Here is an 18,359-nt window from a genome sequence, read left to right as displayed (position 1 = left end):
TATACCATGTTCTTGGATTGGAAGAATCAACATTGTGAAAATGACTCTACTAACCAAAGCAATCTACAGATTCAATGCAATCTCTATCAAACTACCACTGGCATTTTTCACAGAACTAGAACAAAAAATTTCACAATTTGTATGGAAACACAAAAGACCCCGAATAGCCAAAGCAATCTTGAGAACGAAAAACGGAGCTGGAGGAAGCAGGCTCCCGGACTTCAGACTATACTACAAAGCTACAGTAATCAAGACAGTATGGTACTGGCACAAAAACAGAAATATAAATCAATGGAACAGGATAGAAAGCCCAGAGATAAACCCACGCACATATGGTCACCTTATGTTTGATAAAGGAGGCAGGAACGTACAGTGGAGAAAGGACAGCCTCTTCAATAAGTGGTGCTGGGAAAACTGGACAGGTACATGTAAAAGTATGAAATTAGAACACTCCCTAAAACCATACACAAAAATAAGCTTAAAATGGATTAAATACCTAAATGTAAGGCCAGAAACTATCAAACTGTTAGAGGAAAACATAGGCAGAACACTCTATGACATAAATCACAGCAAGATCCTTTTTGTCCCACCTACAGAAATGGAAATAAAAACAAAAATAAACAAATGGGACCTAATGAAACTTCAAAGCTTTGGCACAGCAAAGGAAACCATAAAGAAGACCAAAAGACAACCCTCAGAATGGGAGAAAATATTTGCAAATGATGCAACTGACAAAGGATTAATCTCCAAAATTTACAAGCAGCTCATGCAGCTCAATAACAAAAAAACAAACAAACCAATCCAAAAATGGGCAGAAGACCTAAATAGACATTTCTCCAAAGAAGATATACAGACTGCCAGCAAACACAAGAAAGAATGCTCAACATCATTAATCATTAGAGAAATGCAAATCAAAACTACAATGAGATATCATCTCACACCAGTCAGAATGGCCATCATTAAAAAATCTAGAAACATGGGTCTTCCCTGGTGGCGCAGTGGTTGACAGTCCGTCTGCCGATGCAGGGGACACGGGTTCGTGCCCCGGTCCGGGAAGATCCCACAGGCCGCGGAGCGGCTAGGCCCGTGAGCCATGGCCGCTGAGCCTGCACGTTCGGAGGCTGTGCTCCACAACGGGAGAGGCCACAACAGTGAGAAGCCCGTGTACCACAAAAAAAAAAAAAAAAAAAAATCTAGAAACAATAAATGGAGAGGGTGTGGAGAAAAATCTAGAAACAATAAATGGAGAGGGTGTGGAGAAAAGGGAACACTCTTGCACTGCTGGTGGGAATGTGAATTGGTACAGCCACTATGGAGAACAGTATGGAGGTTCCTTAAAAAACTACAAATAGAACTACCATATGAACCAGCAATCCCACTACTGGGCATATACCCTGAGAAAACCATAATTCAAAAAGAGTCGTGTACCAAAATGTTCATTGCAGCTCTATTTACAATAGCAGGAGATGGGTACAACCTAAGTGTCCATCATCGGATGAATGGATAAAGAAGATGTGGCACATATATGCAATGGAATATTACTCAGCCATAAAAAGAAACAAAATTGAGTTATTTGTAGTGAGGTGGATGGACCTAGAGTCTGTCATATAGAGTGAAGTAAGTCAGAAAGAGAAAAACAAATATCGTATGCTAACACATATATCTGGACTCTAAGAAAAAAAATGTCATGACGAACCTAGGAGTAAGACAGGAATAAAGACACAGACCTACTAGAGAATGGACTTGAGGATATGGGGAGGGGAAAGGGTAAGGTGGGACAAAGTGAGAGAGTGGCATGAACATATATACACTACCAAACGTAAAATAGATAGCTAGTGGGAAGCAGCTGCATAGCACAGGGAGATCAGCTCAGTGCTTTGTGAACACCTAGAGGGGTGGGATAGGGAGGGTGGGAGGGAGGGAGACGCAAGAGGGAAGAGATATGGGAACATATGTATATGTATAACTGATTCACTGTGTTATAATGCAGAAACTAACACACCATTGTAAAGCAATTATACTCCAATAAAGATAAAAAAAAAAAGAATGGCTATCATCAAAAAGAACACAAATAACAAATGTTGGTGAGGACACAGAGAAAAGGGAACATTCGCACACTGTTGGTAGGAATGCAAACTGATGCAGCCACTGTGGACAACAGTATGGAGATTTCTCAAAGAACTAAAAACAGAACTACCGTATGACCCAGAAATTCCACTCCTGGGTATATATCCAAAAAAAAGAACACTAGTTTGAAAAGGTACATGCGCCCCAATGTTCACAGCAGCATTATTTACAATTGCCAAGATATGGAAGGAATCTAAGTGTCCATCAACAGATGAATGGATAAAGAAGATGTGGTGTGTATGTATGCGTGTGTACACATACACACACACAAACACACACACAATGGAATACCACTCAGCCATAAAAAAAGAATGAAATTTTCCCATTTGTAACAACATGAATGGACTTGGAGGGTATTATGCTAAGTGAGATAAGTCAGAGAAAGACAAATACTGTATGATATCACTCATATGTGGAATTATAAAAAACAAAATTAGTGAATATAACAAAACAAGAAAGACTCACAGATATATAGCACTAGTGGTTACCAGTGGGGAGACGGAACGGGGAAGGGGCAAGATAGGGGTGGGGAATTAAGAGGTACAAACTACTATGTATAAAATAAGCTACAAGGATACACAGGGAATACAGCCACTATTTTATAACAACTATAAATGGAGTATAACCTTTGAAAATTGTGAATCACTGTTGTACACCTGAAACATATATAATATTGTATATCATCTATACCTCAATTTTTTTAAATGATATTTATACATTTTTAAAATTATACAATCCACTCTATAGCAATTTTCAAGTTTATATTGTTCTTGCAACAATAAAAATGTTCAATTTTTATATTCCCAGTTCTTTGCATCATTCTGACACAAAACAGTCACTAAAAAATGTTCAAAACTATATGCGTACACACACATTCACTGAAGTCTGACTTTCTCACTTTTAGCCTCTGGGTTTTTTAGGATCCATTTCGACCGACCTAGAACCAAATACTGGATGCACACTGCAAGGTATATTTAAAAAAGCAAATTCAAGAAACAGCAAAGGATACCTGTACCACAGCTGGACAAAGATCTGGAGAAGCTTTTTTTTTAATTTGGTACACAGCAATACAGAAGAAAGAAATATCAAGGATTAACACAGTCTGAATGTTTGTGACAAAGTAGAAAGAACAGATGAAGATGACAGAGCAGCAAAAGAGGAAAAATTACATACTTGTCATTAATGGAAAAATTAAAAGATTTATTGCTGGAGACTAGGAGTAAAGAAGAAGGGGAACTAAGATTATCTATTACTCAACATCACATATTTTTGAAAGGAAAGAAAAACAATAGTGCAAAGAAAACGTGAGTGCAATAACATCGACCCATACACTGTGCTGAATAGCAGGAAAAAATTTCAAGTAAGGATTTTAAAACCTTTTTCACTTATTGAGACTCACTTAAGAAACAATTACGAATCACTTTCATTACTCTGGGGGTTTGTGATGAGGTTTCTTACTATTTTTTAATTACCTAAATAAGATACTCACTTCAAATATTTTCAAAATTTAAAAACCAGTTTTTACTTAATTCACTAAAATCTTCTTTGACATTTTCAGTTCCATATAATGTCAAGTTTAGGAAAATCAAAGAGAGAGGTAGAGAAAGTGAAAATGACTAGAGGAAAAAGAGTAAGTTACAGATGCCAAGATGCAGGCACACAAAAAGATAAATTCGTTTGCAAGAACACTGGGACAGATACAGGCACTTGAGTTCTGAAATGAACTAGTCCAAGTAAACTGTGTTTGTCATACTCTGGTTTCCTGGTCCTGGGGTGGGGGGGGGGGGGGAGGCGGTTACCACTATCTTAAGAAAACACTGAAAAGTCACTATTAAACATTCTAAAACTAATCTTAGCCTTAATCCTAAAGTTGTTTCACTTTAGACGAGATGGCTGATAAAGCCTAACAGAAAGGAAATTACTCTCAGGACTGCAGCCATGATGGTTGTGCAGTATCACCTCAAGGGCCAAATGAAATAAAGCCAAAAGTCAAATCAATCATTGGCTTGGGGTTTCCCACCCCCAATTTAGAACTTTCCTAGTAATGAAGTTCTCTGAGGAGGAAATGTTCAGGTAGACTAGAGGAACACAGACTGAGGACACAGGCTTAGGGGAGAACCAACCTCAAATCTGCAACAATGAAACCAGTCAAGGAGAATCGTTACTGAAGGTAGGATTAGAAAGTGTCAAGACGGATTGAATATCTAATACCTACTAATATAAAGATCTAGAATGATAAGGAAAGGAACAAATCATGTAGATTTGGCATTTGAAATCATCTACAGATCAAGTGTGAAATTCACACAATGAAATTCAAAAGTTAATTTTGAAACAAATAATATATCAGTACTCTGAGACACTGTTACTCAAATGGCAGCTGGGGGGGAGTTCAACCCTGACGCATTGTAATGTTAGTTCAATCTGGAAACAGTTATCCTTTGTTAAGGAATAAACATGCATTTTTAAATATGGAATACTAAAAAGTTTCATATAAACAGTTTGTAAATCATCACATAAGTCCAATCATATAAAAACACAGTAATTTTTTAATTAAATAGGCACATTTGAAATAAAGACGCTCTACAACAAAGTGTTCCTTCTTGCCTATTTTCAAGGACTTGTACCAATTTAAGTCATTTTACAAGCTCTAGGAGTTTAAAAGTTTAAAGGTAATTTTTATTTCTTAGACTTTATATAAATAGATTCCTTTCTAATCTAACCATAAAGGAAATTTTATAAAATTTCCTCTAAACATTTTCATAGCCACTGTATCTTTTAAACTTTCAAGACCTCCACTTCTATATAGCTTACTAATTGGCCTCTTTATTTATCTCTCTTATCTCCTCACTTCCATCCACCTAGACTTAGCTTTTCAAACACTGAGGTCATGTCACTCCCATGTTTAAAAACCACAGGGCTTCTCAACCCCTGACAGGATAATAGATTTAGAACTCTAAGTTCATGAAAAAAACATTCTGAAAGGTCAAAATACCCTTTTAAGCCTTTCATTTGACCTTAAAATTTAAAATAAACTTACATTTTCCATAACTTGTGCATGTTTAGTATTGTTAAATGTTTTAAATTACTATCTATTAAATATTTAATGTTTGCTTTCAAAATAATCTAGTAAAATGAATATGCCAAGAAAATGTATCACAACTTTCCTGTGGCTTTCCATACTCCCCAGCACATGGCTGAGTACCCCAGTTTTAGATGTGCTGACATTTTGATACACAGGGAATAAACTAAGGAATATTAAAGCTCTTGATAATTTGGCCAAACCTTTCTCCTTGCATTTCTGCCACTCTACATACAACCTATGCTTAACTCTAAAGAAAGCTATTAACTTATTCCTTATTCTTGCATACGCTTCCTCCTTGAAAGCCTTTTCACTCATCTCCACAACAAGCCCTATCTATACATCAAGGTCCAGCTCAAAACCAACCCTCCTCCAAGTAATAGTCTCTAGTAGCCTTTCTTTCTCCAACATTTTTAGGTCTGTTATTGTTAATCACAGTCTATCTCATTATTATGTCTAGTTGTGTGTATAAGGAAGCATACAACATACCAGCTAAGAATCAAAGCTTTGGAATCAGAGAAACACAGGTCAACATCTGACTCTGCTACTTACTAAATGTAACCTTGGACAAGTTACTTAAGATCATCCTGCATCAGTTTCCTCATCTCTTACATGAAAAAAGCAACTATCTAACAGAATTAATCTCACAATCAAAAACAGTGATGTATGTAAAGCACTTAGCACAATACTGACTGCCAGTAATAGTTTAATAAATATACCTATTATTCCCAATAGGCAGACCCATGTCTTAGTCTCTTTTGTATTTTTTCCCATTCGTACTACATGGTATTAGGCATAGGCATATGCTTAATAATTGCTTGGTTGATGAAATCTGATCAATTCAGAAGTAATCTCCTAGGTAGGTCTTAATAAGGTAAGGTCCAAATTCTGGTGAATATCAAAAATGGCTTGCTAATCATATTATTAGGTGTTAATTTTAACATTAGCTTAATGAGTTCAATCTTTAGCTACCCTATACACAAATATAGATCTCCATGCATCATTCCAAAAATGTTCCACACTGCATTATTATCAATGAGTAGGGCAATATCCAAAATACTTGATACAGTTACTCAAAAGTCTAAATTAATCTAAAAACATTAGAATGTATCCAATCACAAAGCAAGCCTTTAGCAAATTAAAGAATTCCTGTGTGGATCCTATTGTTAAAATTAAACTAAATCCTGAACCCACTTTTCCAGCTGGCCCTCTGAGTTTTTCCTGTGTCAGGGGATTCCCAACAGAGACCACTCAGTTCTGCCATAGCATTCTCAAAAAGAGTACCAAGGGATGCAATGTTTCCAGACCAATAAGATTACTACCAATTCTTAAATGGTCAGAATAGACTAGATCAAAAGGGATACGAGTATGTTCTTTAATTCTGTAGTCAGCAACAGGAAAAAGAAAAAAACAACCTAGAGCAATGACCAAAGACTAGTAAAAAAAGGGACTGGTATGGGACTTCCCAGTCGGTCCAGTGGTTAAGACTTTGCTTTCCAATACAGGGGGTACAGATTCGATCCCTGGTCAGGGAGCTAAAATCCCACATGCCTCGTGGCCAAAAAACCAAAACATAAAACAGAAGCAAGGGCTTTCCTGGTGGTGCAGTGGTTGGGAGTCCGCCTGCCGATGCAGGGGACATGGGTTCGTGCCCTGGTCTGGGAGGATCCCACATGCCGCGGAGCGGCTGGGCCCGTGAGCCATGGCCGCTGAGCCTGCGCGTCCGGAGCTTGTGCTCCGCGGCGGGAGAGGCCACAGCAGTGAGAGGCCCGCGTACCGCAAAAAAAAAAAAAAAAAAAAAAAAAAAAAACAGAAGCAATGTTGTAACAAATTCAATAAAGATTTTCAAAATGGTCCATATCAAAAAAAAAATTTTTTTTTTTTTAAATGAAAGGGACTGGTAAATGATAACTGTGGGAAAGGAAAAAAAAAAGGATACAGCAGAAGACCTAGCCATCAAAAGGCAGCTTCAGGAAATCCTAAGCTAAATTCAAAAAGAGTAACTTCACAAAAGGAGGAAAAACATTTTCTAACACTATGTGAAGTACACTATGAATTTAACTATTGTCACAATGAAAACATTAACACGTGCAAATTCACAAAATATTACTCAAAGTAACATGTATATGTATATATATAACATATATATGACAAAATATACATATTTTGTCAGAATAAATAATTGTGTTCTATAAACATGCGATATATTTATGTATGTGTGTATGTCTATTGTATACGTGTGTGCCCTTTCATAAGCTATTTCTCAGGGACCATATCTGGATGAGATCAATCACTGCCTACTGGGATCAATTCATTGACTCTGAATCTGTTAGGCAAAAAAGAAAAAAGAAAGTGATGTTTTGAATTATTCAAACACTGCTTTAGATTATAATCAACAAGCACTCAATCACCAATCCCTAACTTGCTTTAAATTTCAATCACTTTGAAAGTAAGAACCCTAAATATAAATGTATTGTTATTATTAAATTATTATTAAAATTTTATATATCAATATATACACACACATATATATATATAACTTAAGCCGTTACTACACAGCACTGTAAATAGTTAATGGTTTCACCTTATCAAAACATTTGCACACACTGAATCCTGAAAAGGTAATATAAAAAAAGAAAAGGAAATATAAACCAATATTCTTATGACAACGGGCCTGTTTATTTTGATGTGACATAGTCTCTCTCTTTAAAAGAACACCTGCTTGCTCAAAACTAAGCATGCAGTAGATGATTTAAAGGCAATTTATTCTTAAAATACACTAAACCTCTAAAGTAAAACCCTTGAGAGGCAAACTTCAGTGGAAAAGACTGTTTTCTAGATTTTATTAGTAAGAGGCAAACTCTTATGAAGTTCCTCAAGGTAAGTATTTAAAATACTAATCTGAAGAGAAAAAGAGAAGATAAAGTGACTCTGGTTGTCATTTTCAGAGCTATTAAGAATTCACAGTTAAATGACATCTTTAATATAGAGCCAGAGATAGCAATTCTCTCAAAATTCTTACAAGAATTTTCAACATTTACATGAAGCTCAGTTTCATTACTTAAGCTCTCTATTCCATTTCTATCCATTAACACTGCCTAGATTATGATAACACAGTATTTTTTAAGTTCAGTCTATGGTTCTACTTCCTGAAGTGTACAACAGCAATAATTAATTATGTTCTGGGTTTAGCACAACATTTACAAATGGAAACCACAAAAGAAAGCACTATTCATACAATCAGAATAGGAAGGAGCCCCATACTGACCATATAATTCAAAGAAATTTTCAGTATGCTCTAACTTTGTGAACTGTATTTACATAAACTTATTAAAATGACCCAATTTAATTTGTATACTGTGTAATTTGATTATCTTAAATTTCAAGTGATTTACATGATTCAAAAAATCAATATTCAGGCTTCCCTGGTGGCGCAGTGGTTAAGAGTCCGCCTGCCAATGCAAGGGACACGGGTTCGAGCCCTGGTCCAGGAAGATCCCACATGCCACGGAGCAACTAAGCCCGTGCGCCACAACTACTGAGCCTGTGCTCTAGAGCCCACGAGCCACAACTACTGAAGACCGTGCACCTAGAGCCCGTGCTCCACAACAAGTGAAGCCACCACAATGAGAAGCCCGCACACCGCAACTCACCGCAACTAGAGAAAGGCCCGTGAGCACAAAGAAGACCCAACGCAGCCAAAAATAAAAATAAATAAATTTATTTTTAAAAATCAATATTCTAACAACGGGAAAGAATATTAAGAATATTAAAAATAAATTCCAGGGTCAATATTATTTTAGTAAACTTATTTTAAAGCACTACAGCACAAACTAATTTTGTGTGATATATCAGACTTTTCATTCAATAAGAATCACCTTTCCTTTTTCACAATACCATAAATAACTCAGAGGAATTTAAATCTTCAAAAGGAAGGATTATAAACAGCTTATTAAAATAAAATTCGATCTTAAGTAATTTTCTTGACCTAATCTACACGATATACAACATACTGTTAGTGGTTAATACTACATTTTCCGAATCATGTGCCCTTTTAGCAACTACATATTGATAAAACACTAGCCAATTATTTATTAACCAAACTTTTCTGCTCAAGAAACCAAGAGCCACACTCCTATAGCTTCTAGAAACCCAAGTAATTCTGCTTCCCTTCGTGCATGAGGCATTAAACCTTCACATTATAGTTTTATCTTGCTACTTTCCCAATAATCACTATAAGACTACTGAAGCATAAAACTATCCAATCTAACCTCTCACTCAAACTCTATTACACTCCTAATACTGATCATTCTGTAATCGTTTCATCAAAATTACCCAGCTATAAGTCTGATGTTTCAATTTCCACTTAAAGGGCTTAATATACTTCAGGGTAAAGCAAGCTAAATATTCCTATCATTATGTTCCATACACTACAACTTCCAAAGAGCTTGGAAAGTTTACCAACACCCTCCTCTCTAGAATAGTAAACATCCTGTCATTGAACCCAGTGAATAGCTGCTTTGCTCTAAAGAATAGACCTCCTGAGCTCCACTCACAGCAGCTGTTAGTTAACTTTCAAACGCCTCTTGGACTATCACTTTGGTTAAATTAATGATGGGTCATCTTGTTCCACTTTACTTTTTCCTTTTTAGTCTTGCAATTATGCAGAAAACCTACAAAGTACTTTTAAAAATAAAGTACAAAAAAAAAGCTTACTTTAAACTCCACTACTTTTCCAAAAGAAATCATTTCAAGATCCTTACATCATTACTTAAACCACAACCTATCAGTAGTACATGACAATGGAAAGCTTTAAAAGGATTCAATTTTCTACCTCACCTTACCACATACGTTCGCCAGTTTTCAATAATTTCAAGAACGTTCCATATTTTTAAAAAGTGCTGTTGCAGTCTATCAGAACTGTGCTGCTCAAATACGAGCACCGAATATCCTGCACTTGGTAAATTTTCGGTATATTCCTGGTAACCTGCTCAGCTTTCTGCACCTTTGCACCCAGTGATGCTCCCACCAGCAAATACTATCTATCCATCCTTTATAACGGTCTTCTCCCCACTCCTCAAAAAGTCCATATTAGACTTAGAGGTTTCCGCAAACTAATAAGGAACCACTAAATACCACTAGGTATTATGACTCTCAAAGAATCCTCTCCAGCAGCCTCCCCTGGGACATTGTGCTCAGCGGGTCTCTGAACCTGTGAGACTCGGGGCCAGCTGCCTTTGCAACAGCAGCACCAAAGGCGGACTCAATACCGCATTGCTGCTGCTGACTTCTTCTAGCAGCTTCAAAAAAAAAAAAAAACATCAGTCCAGTACCCTGCAGACCCTGCTGGCTCTTCAGCAGCACGGAAGAGAAACCACCGCATTGCTCAGCGTGGAACACCGGAGAGCAGACTTAAGGGCGGGGAAGCGACTGCCGTCGAGAGGCTTTGACGAGGGCGGGGTATCAAGGGGGAGAGGGAAGGCGTCCGGAGTGCAGCGCCCAAGCAGCTGCCAGGGCGCTGGCGTCTGGGCACCCGGCTGGGCATCGCGCACTGACGAGGGCCGTCGAATAGCAGGCGCCGGGCAGGGGGCGCGGGCCCCTCCCAGGGATGGGGGTCCCGCAGTGCCCGGCCGAGCCCCGCCCGCCGCCCTCCCGGCCCTCACCTGTCATGAGCGCCGGGCTGTCGCCCCCCGCCGCGGCGGGAGAAGAGGCGGCAGAGCCCGCCGTCCGCCGTCCGCGGAGGTGCCTGGGCACCAGCTCGCATCCGTCCGCCGCGCCTGCCACCAGCAGCCCGAGGACCAGCAGCGCAGCCCAGCGCCGCCGCCGCAGCCAGCCCGAGGCCGGGCCGGGCGTCGTGGCGGGATGAGGACGCGGAGGAGGAGCGGGGGGAAAGCGCGGCGGCGCCCCGGCCGCCAGCCACTCGCCCGCTTCGCGAGGCGCCGCCGCCTCCTGCGACTCCTCGGGCCGCCCCCGCCGCCTCAGACGCGAGCTCCTGTCGGGCTCCAGCCTGGTCTCGTCGGCACCGGCGGCCTCTGGAGCTCGGGTCCCGGCTGCGTTCATTGGTTTCGGTTATTTTAAAAAAAGGTGAGGAGCAAAAAGGTACGTCGTCTTCAGGCCGCGCGCGACACTCGCGCTGCTGCGGCAGCAAGACTGGGATCCGCTGCTCTGGCGCCTCCAAACACCAGTCCCAGCGTCCGCGCCGCCGCCGCCGCTGCCGCCGCCGCCGCCGCCGCCGCCGCCGCGGCGCATCCCCCCGCCCCCTCCGGCCCGCGCCCGTCGTAGTACCACGCTCGGCCCGGACGCCTCCTCCCCTCACACATTCGCTCGCATACCAATCCCCCGCCTCCTTCAGCCCCTCCACTGCGCAGGCGCGACGGGGCAGCATTGGGCCTGCGCGGCACCCGAGCCCCGCCCCCGGGGGCGTTCCGGGTAGGACGAGAGCCGTGGGGTGGTTTTCAAGGCTTTCGCTGAGCTGCGAAGATAGGGGGTGGGGAGGAAGGCGGACATGACCCCTTACCCCATTCACGTCCCCCTCCCCCATTCACTCCCCCACCGCGATTGAGGCGGCGGGGGCGGGGGAGCGGGAAGCGGAACCAAGGGGACGGGGAGAAGAGTACGGACATCCGAAATCGTTTGGGCGACTTTTAACCGTGCAGATGGCAGCAAAAATAATTGCATGGGTCAGAAAACCTTGTAATCGGAAACAGCGGCGTCTCCAGAATTTCGGTATAGGTGGGGCTTACAAGAGGCTAGCAGTATGGAAGTGGAGGTCATAGCGTTTTACTTACTTACCAAAGACTTAAAGCTCTTGCTAAGTGCTAGTGTGCCAGGCAATGTCCTAAGTGCTTTACAGATTTACACATTGTAACTCTAAAAGTTAGGTGGTGATATCGTTTTCATCCCCATTTTACAAAAGAGGAAACTAAGGCTGAGAAACGTTATTTGCCCCCAGTTTCCACAGCTAAAAAATGGGAGACCGTGCCAGATTTAGCGCCACTGAATGTAAATATTGAAAAGGATTTGGTCTAGCCTTTACTCTCCTATGTTCAGACATTACCTGAACTCATCACCTCCCTAACCGCACCCCACCCTAAGGAGTCTTTGCTGTCAGCTGAATAGGTTGACAGAAAAACGGTGTTTCAGATTTCATTTGGCTTCACGTACCTCAAAAGAAGCACGCCACACACACACACACACACACACACACACATTCTGTCTCCGGAGGCACAAAGTTGTTTTGCAGACAGAGTTCTTAAGCACAAAGGTCCTGTTTGTTATTGGGTTTCTGTTGTTGGGTTAGGGTTTTGATTTGGTTTTTTATTGGTTTGTCTTCTCAAGTCAAGAAGATACTCAAATTACACAATCTCCCAAATAATTTCTTAGGCAGTCTGACCAACATAACCATGAATGTCACTGACTGTGGAAAGACAGATGCACACTTCAGAAAAGAACTAAGAATTTCTTTGAGGCTAATCAATCTATCAACAATGAATTCTTGACAGACTTCTTGGGGACACGGTGTTTAGGTGGCAATTCTTTATAAGGCATCAGGGAGATTATATTTCCCCTGCTGAAAGGCACAGCAATCAAGTCACATATTTGCTGAATGTCCTCCAAAAGGAGATAATTGTACTAGAGGGCCAGAAAAATATAAAGAAATAGCAAGCTTGTTTTCTGCTCTCCAGAAGGCAACATTTCATTCAACATTAACTGAGTGCCTAGCATGTGCCAGGCAGAGTACTTAGTAGTGCGGATTCAAGGGGGTATAAGAGAGACACTTGGAAAAGTCAAGTCAGTTCAGAGATATAAGACGGAGAACACCGTCCCTGCGTGGGGAATCTTACAATCTTGCTTAGCAGATAAAATTTACACCCATTAAACAATTAGAGGCTAATACAAGGTAGTAGTTAATCAGTTGTTAAATTGGGCAGAGCAAGCTGTTACTGCTGTTTCAATAGCAGTATGAAACCACGAACAAATGAACAAATCACTGGGTCCAAGCTTCTTTAAACAAAGATGATATGGGCTTTTTTTCTTTCTTTCTTTTAAAGATAGATGTTGGCACTGAGATGGTACTGGATTGGGGCTTATGATTGTTTATTCTTCTCACTACTGGAGCCACAAAGGAGTTACACAGGTAGAAGAACCTGCAAGCACTAAAGAGACCTCTCTCAGGCAGGCCAGGGTTCAGCAAAACATCCTCCATCTCGTATCATCTTTGTCACGGGTACCAAAGTTTCCGGCTGTTAAACGGGTGGCCAGAATGCATCTTCTTGCTGAACAGAGGAATAGTTATCACTGTGCATCGAGCAGAAATCTAGGTGCAGAAAAGAGAAAGTCCATTGCTTTGGAAGACAAGCCTATCTCTAGAATTACAGATGCTACAATTTGCAAGCCAAACGTAAAGACAAGGCTCCAGTTGAAGCAATCGCTTCCTTTTCTTCTCAGGTTTCCTGTTCCACCTCCAAGCCTTTCCTTTCCCTTTTCTTACCTCCAGCCAAATCCTATTCAAAATCCACTTTGACCCCTTTTCCCTGACACCTACCTACTCCTATAGCCTGATTTATACCTTTTAACGTCCAAACCTCACGATTTACCATTTATTTACAGAATGTCTGTGTCTAATTTTCACCCATTCATGACTTCAAGCTTCTGACAGGCAGCAGTGAGCTTTGGAATCAGACAAACCTGGTGGCAAGAGCAACTCCACGGTATTTCAGCTGCGCGACCTGTAAACAAGATAATCTGTTCTGGGTTTCCAAAGGGGAAACTGGGGACCACGTAATAAACCCGCCTCACAGGGTTGTTGGTGGCGGCGGGAGACTGAAATAACAGGTCAGCCATTGCTTGGTGCCCGGCACACAGATACGTAGTCATCCCAGGGGAGAACTGGCCCCAGGCTCTGGGCGTGTATTCTAAGCGTGTTCCTGGCTTAGGAAAATTGCATTGCACTTTGCGCGGTGGATTAATTTCATCTTCCGACAAATCCCTAACTCTGTGGGGCGCCCACCACAGACGCACACTAGGATCCGTCCACCCGGGCCCTCTCCATCCCAGAAGCAAATCCGCCCTTCTGAAGAGTCTGCCTCCTTCCGCATCACCTTTTTCCCCCCTTCTCCCCAGCAGCCAGGACAACCCACGACATCCCACCCGCTCCAACCCGGAGAACCGGATCTGGTCCCTCGAGTGAGGCCAGCAGCGCGCCTGCGCCGCCCGGCAGCCTCGCGCATGCCCACTGTCTCCTGCCGCTTTTCCCCAGGTGCGCGAGCTCTCAGACTCCCGCGGTTCCGGGACGCCGAGCGCGGTTGCCCTCCCGGCTTCCGGCTCCCCCTCCGTGGGCGGCGCGTCCTTGCACCCGGCAGTCAGGCGATGACGTTGTGACGCGGGCGGGCCGTGGGTGGGCGTGGAGCGAGAGCAGGGATGGGGGTGAAGAAGTGGGGAGCTCCAGCCTGTGGTTAACCGAGAGGGGCTTTGTCTTGCTACTCGCACCGCCCACGGAATTTCTCCGGTCCGCCTGTGACCTGGAGGGCGGTTGCAAGTAGGATTTCTCACCTTCGACTTCGTGTTCCTGGAATGTCGGGGGCTGACTGAACATCATCCGAGAGCCCGCTTCATTTGCTCATCCTGGTTAAGCCCCTTGGAGAAATGCAAAGAGCTCCCTTTGGTGGAAGCACCGTTGCGTACCAACCCTTCTATGTGTTCCCACTGACTCCCCACACTAGTTTGCAAGGGAATCAAGGCCCCGAGAACTTTGGAAACACGTCCAAAGTGATACTGCTTATATGATGGTTCCAGTATCTGATCAGTGAAGCCTCCGCATATAAATATGGCCCTCAAATTGTTGAATAAATTAAAACACTAAAAAAAAAGAGACACATTGGGAGTAACTCATTAGCAAGATTCCTTCTCCGTAAAGCCAATAAGGCATGGAATATTACCTAATCCAGGGAAGGTGGTAGACCTCATACCATCTTTCTGCTTGAGTGGAGAAAGGAAGTCTCCTAAAAGGTGTCGTGCATCCAGAGTAGGAAATAAAAAACTAAGAATTTTTAATGTATTAACATAACTTTTTTTAAAAGCCACCCATCAGAGCAAAAGCAAGTCAGCTCTGCCCACCAAAGCTATGGGAGTCAGCAGGCTCTGGGGTCATTTCTATTATTAAAGATGTTGGCTCTGGTACTGCTTAATCTGAGGTGTTACATGAATAATAATGATCATGTAGTATCTGATAAGTGCAAAAGCAGTAGGAGTTGACAGTTCCTGTAAAAAAAAGTGGAATTGTGATGGAGATAAAAGAAGAGATATTCATAATTGAAAATGATGAGAGAATGAGAATTGCTTCATTTGTACACAGATGACTTCCTTGGATAGTACTGACGATTCTGAAGATAAAAAGGCAAATTATGCAACAGGTAAAACATGATACACCTATGCTCTTGACAGCAAGAGACTGGAAAAGTGATTGATAGAATGGAAAAACCTTGGAGTATGATGCAAGAGATAGGCTTCTAAGTCAGATGCCTACTAACCTAATCTGAAGTCAGTTAAGACCAAGTATTTGTTCTAGAACTAAAGCTTAGGATGGTAAATTTTTTGTTTCCGGCAAAGTGTGGTTCCATGGGCTCAAAGCACTAATCAAATGTTCATAACACCTGTGAGTTACAGGGCACAAAGCTGCTAAAGTGTTCCTTTCAATACTTGAAGAGATTATCTAGGAGGAAATTACCTACACTCAATTTCAAAGTACAGTAAGTCCCCTACATACGAGCCTTCAAGTTGCGAACTTTCGATGATGCGAACGCACGTTCCATCAATGTCAAGCGTGAGTGAAATTGCAGCTTGCCCTCCATCTCCTATTGCTGATGATCTTTCAGCTCTACCATCTCCCACTTCCTCTCCTTCCGCCAGTCAGTAACTCTTCTTTCCTGTTCACTCAATACCAGCCCCTGTATGCCATTGGTTGTACTGTACTACCGTACTTTTCAAGGTACTGTAGGATTTTAAATGTTTTCTTTATTTTTGTGTTTGTTTATGTATTATTTGTGTGAAAAGTATTATAAACCTATTACAGTACAGTACTATATAGTTGATTGTGTTAATTGGGTACCTAGGCTAATTCTGTTGGACTTAACAAACAAATTGGGCTTATGAACGCGCTCTCAGAATGGAACTCGTTCATATGAAGGGGACTTACTATATACAAAACATATCTATTTTAGGAAAAGATGCCATACAACATATATGAGCAAGGACATTTCAAAGGGTTTTAAAGTTTTAAAGTTTCAAAGGGTTTCCCATCTCCCTTTCCTTTTGTGGAAAATTCATCTGGAGACTGCAAATTTAAACCCCTTCTCATTAAGTTTGAATGAATAAAAACATGGCCATAAGTACAGCCATTTGGAATCTAAACGCTTTGTAAGGAGAGACACTCCTGTATCTTGGTTCCAGGAAAGCCAGGTCCTTGCTGGAGGCTTATTTGAGCTATGATGTCTTTAAGAATATGGATTCTGGGGCTTCCCTGGTGGCACAGTGGTTGAGAATCTGCCTGCCAGTGCAGGGGACATGGGTTTGCACCCTGGTCTGGGAAGATCCCACATGCTGCAGAGCAACTAAGCACGTGTGCCACACTACTGAGCCTGCACTCTAGAGCCCACGAGCCACAGCTACTGAGCCTGCCTGCCACAACTACTGAAACCCACCCGTCTAGAGCCTATGCTCTGCAACAAGAGAAGCCACTGCAATAAGAAGCCTGTGCACTGCAATAAAGAGTAGTCTACGCTCGCCGCAACTAGGAAAGCCCGCACACAGCAACGAAGACCCAACGCAGCCAAAAATAAATAAATAAATAAATTTATTTTAAAAAAAAAAAAAGGTTTCCCTGGTAACACAGTGGTTAAGAATCCGTCTGCCAGCGCAGGGGACACGGATTCGAGCCCTGGTCCGAGAAAGATCCCACATGCCACGGAGCAACTAATCCCGTGCGCCCCAACTGCTGAGCCTGCGCTCTAGAGCCCACGAGCCACAACTACTGAAGGCGGCGCACCTAGAGCCCGTGCTCCGCAACAAGAGAAGCCACCGCAGTGAGAAGCCCGCGCACTGCAACGAAGAGTAGCCCCCGCTCACCGCAACTAGAGAAAGCCCGCGCGTAGCAACGAAGACCCAACGCAGCCCAAAATAAATAAAAATAAAATAAATAAATTTAAAAAAAGAGAAGAATATGGATTCTGGAGTTCACATAGCCATTTACTAACTGTGTGACTTTGGCCAAGTCACTAAACATTTTAACTTCAGTTTCTTCTGTAAAAAGTTCATAATAATAGTACCTAGACAGGGTTGTTGTGAGGTAAAAGTGGTTGTAAAGGTACCTGGTGCATAAATAGCTGTTAGTATCTAAGCTCATAAGGGTGTTAAGGACAAGAGCTTGTTTTCACTTAAATTGTGCAAAAGAGGAACATGGAAAGAAAGAACACAAGAAAAAGATAAGAGCACATACCACAAAAGTAAGCGCATAAAAATCTTTACAGGGCCTATGCCTGAGGGGATGATCAATGATGGTATTTGAATCCCAGTTCTCTAGAAAACAGAATCTGAGGTAAAGGCTTATATAACAACAATTCCTTGGGGAGTGCAATGCCAGGGAAGCAAGAGTGAGGGAAAAGGAGAAATGAGGCAGGGAAGGAAGTAGAAAAAAATCAAGGGGATGAACTCCTGAACTGGCTGCTGGGTCTTGTGTGATTTCTCCGTAGCAGACTTGGGAGACCACAGTGTTTTGGAACAGAGGAAGGTAGAACAATGGAGCTCCAGGCTCCCTTCAGGCAAAGGTTCCTGCAGGAGCTGTGAGCCCCCCCGTACTTCTGAATCAAGGCTCCTGCCTCCTCAGGCAGCTGCCAGGGAAGCCACACTCTCAGCAGCAGTGGCATTATCCATGCATGAGCTGAGGCGGCAAGTGAATGGGAGCCAACAGCACTCCCCAACTGTCCACCCGCAGCCTGCAGCTTCCAGCAGTGCCTACCACCTCTGCAGCAACAGAAAGCCTCCAGGAAAAAAAGGCTGGGGATTCAAGGCATTAAGCAAAACATTACTAAGTCATGCCCCAAAGCAGCATGAGGGACCTGAGCAAGCAGAGCATCACAATGTCTTGGCCACTATCACC

The 18,359-nt window shown here is 42.3% G+C and overlaps 1 protein-coding gene across 1 annotated transcript in view; it reads right to left on the bottom strand.

The window, feature by feature from the left end:
• Nucleotides 1-11,412, bottom strand: part of STIM2 (stromal interaction molecule 2) — a 168,614-nt gene extending 157,202 nt beyond the window's left edge. The window contains exon 1 of the mRNA XM_030832235.3: nucleotides 10,870-11,412. Within this exon, the coding sequence (XP_030688095.2) occupies nucleotides 10,870-11,266 (397 nt within the window). The 5' untranslated portion in view covers nucleotides 11,267-11,412. The remainder of the gene's footprint in view (nucleotides 1-10,869) is intronic.
• Nucleotides 11,413-18,359: the final 6,947 nt, after the last annotated feature.

This window comes from Globicephala melas, chromosome 5, assembly GCF_963455315.2.
Source record: "Globicephala melas chromosome 5, mGloMel1.2, whole genome shotgun sequence".
Lineage (NCBI taxonomy): Eukaryota > Metazoa > Chordata > Mammalia > Artiodactyla > Delphinidae > Globicephala > Globicephala melas.
The sequence above is the reverse complement of the archived record's forward strand: the minus strand, read 5'-3'. Positions and strand labels throughout refer to the sequence as shown.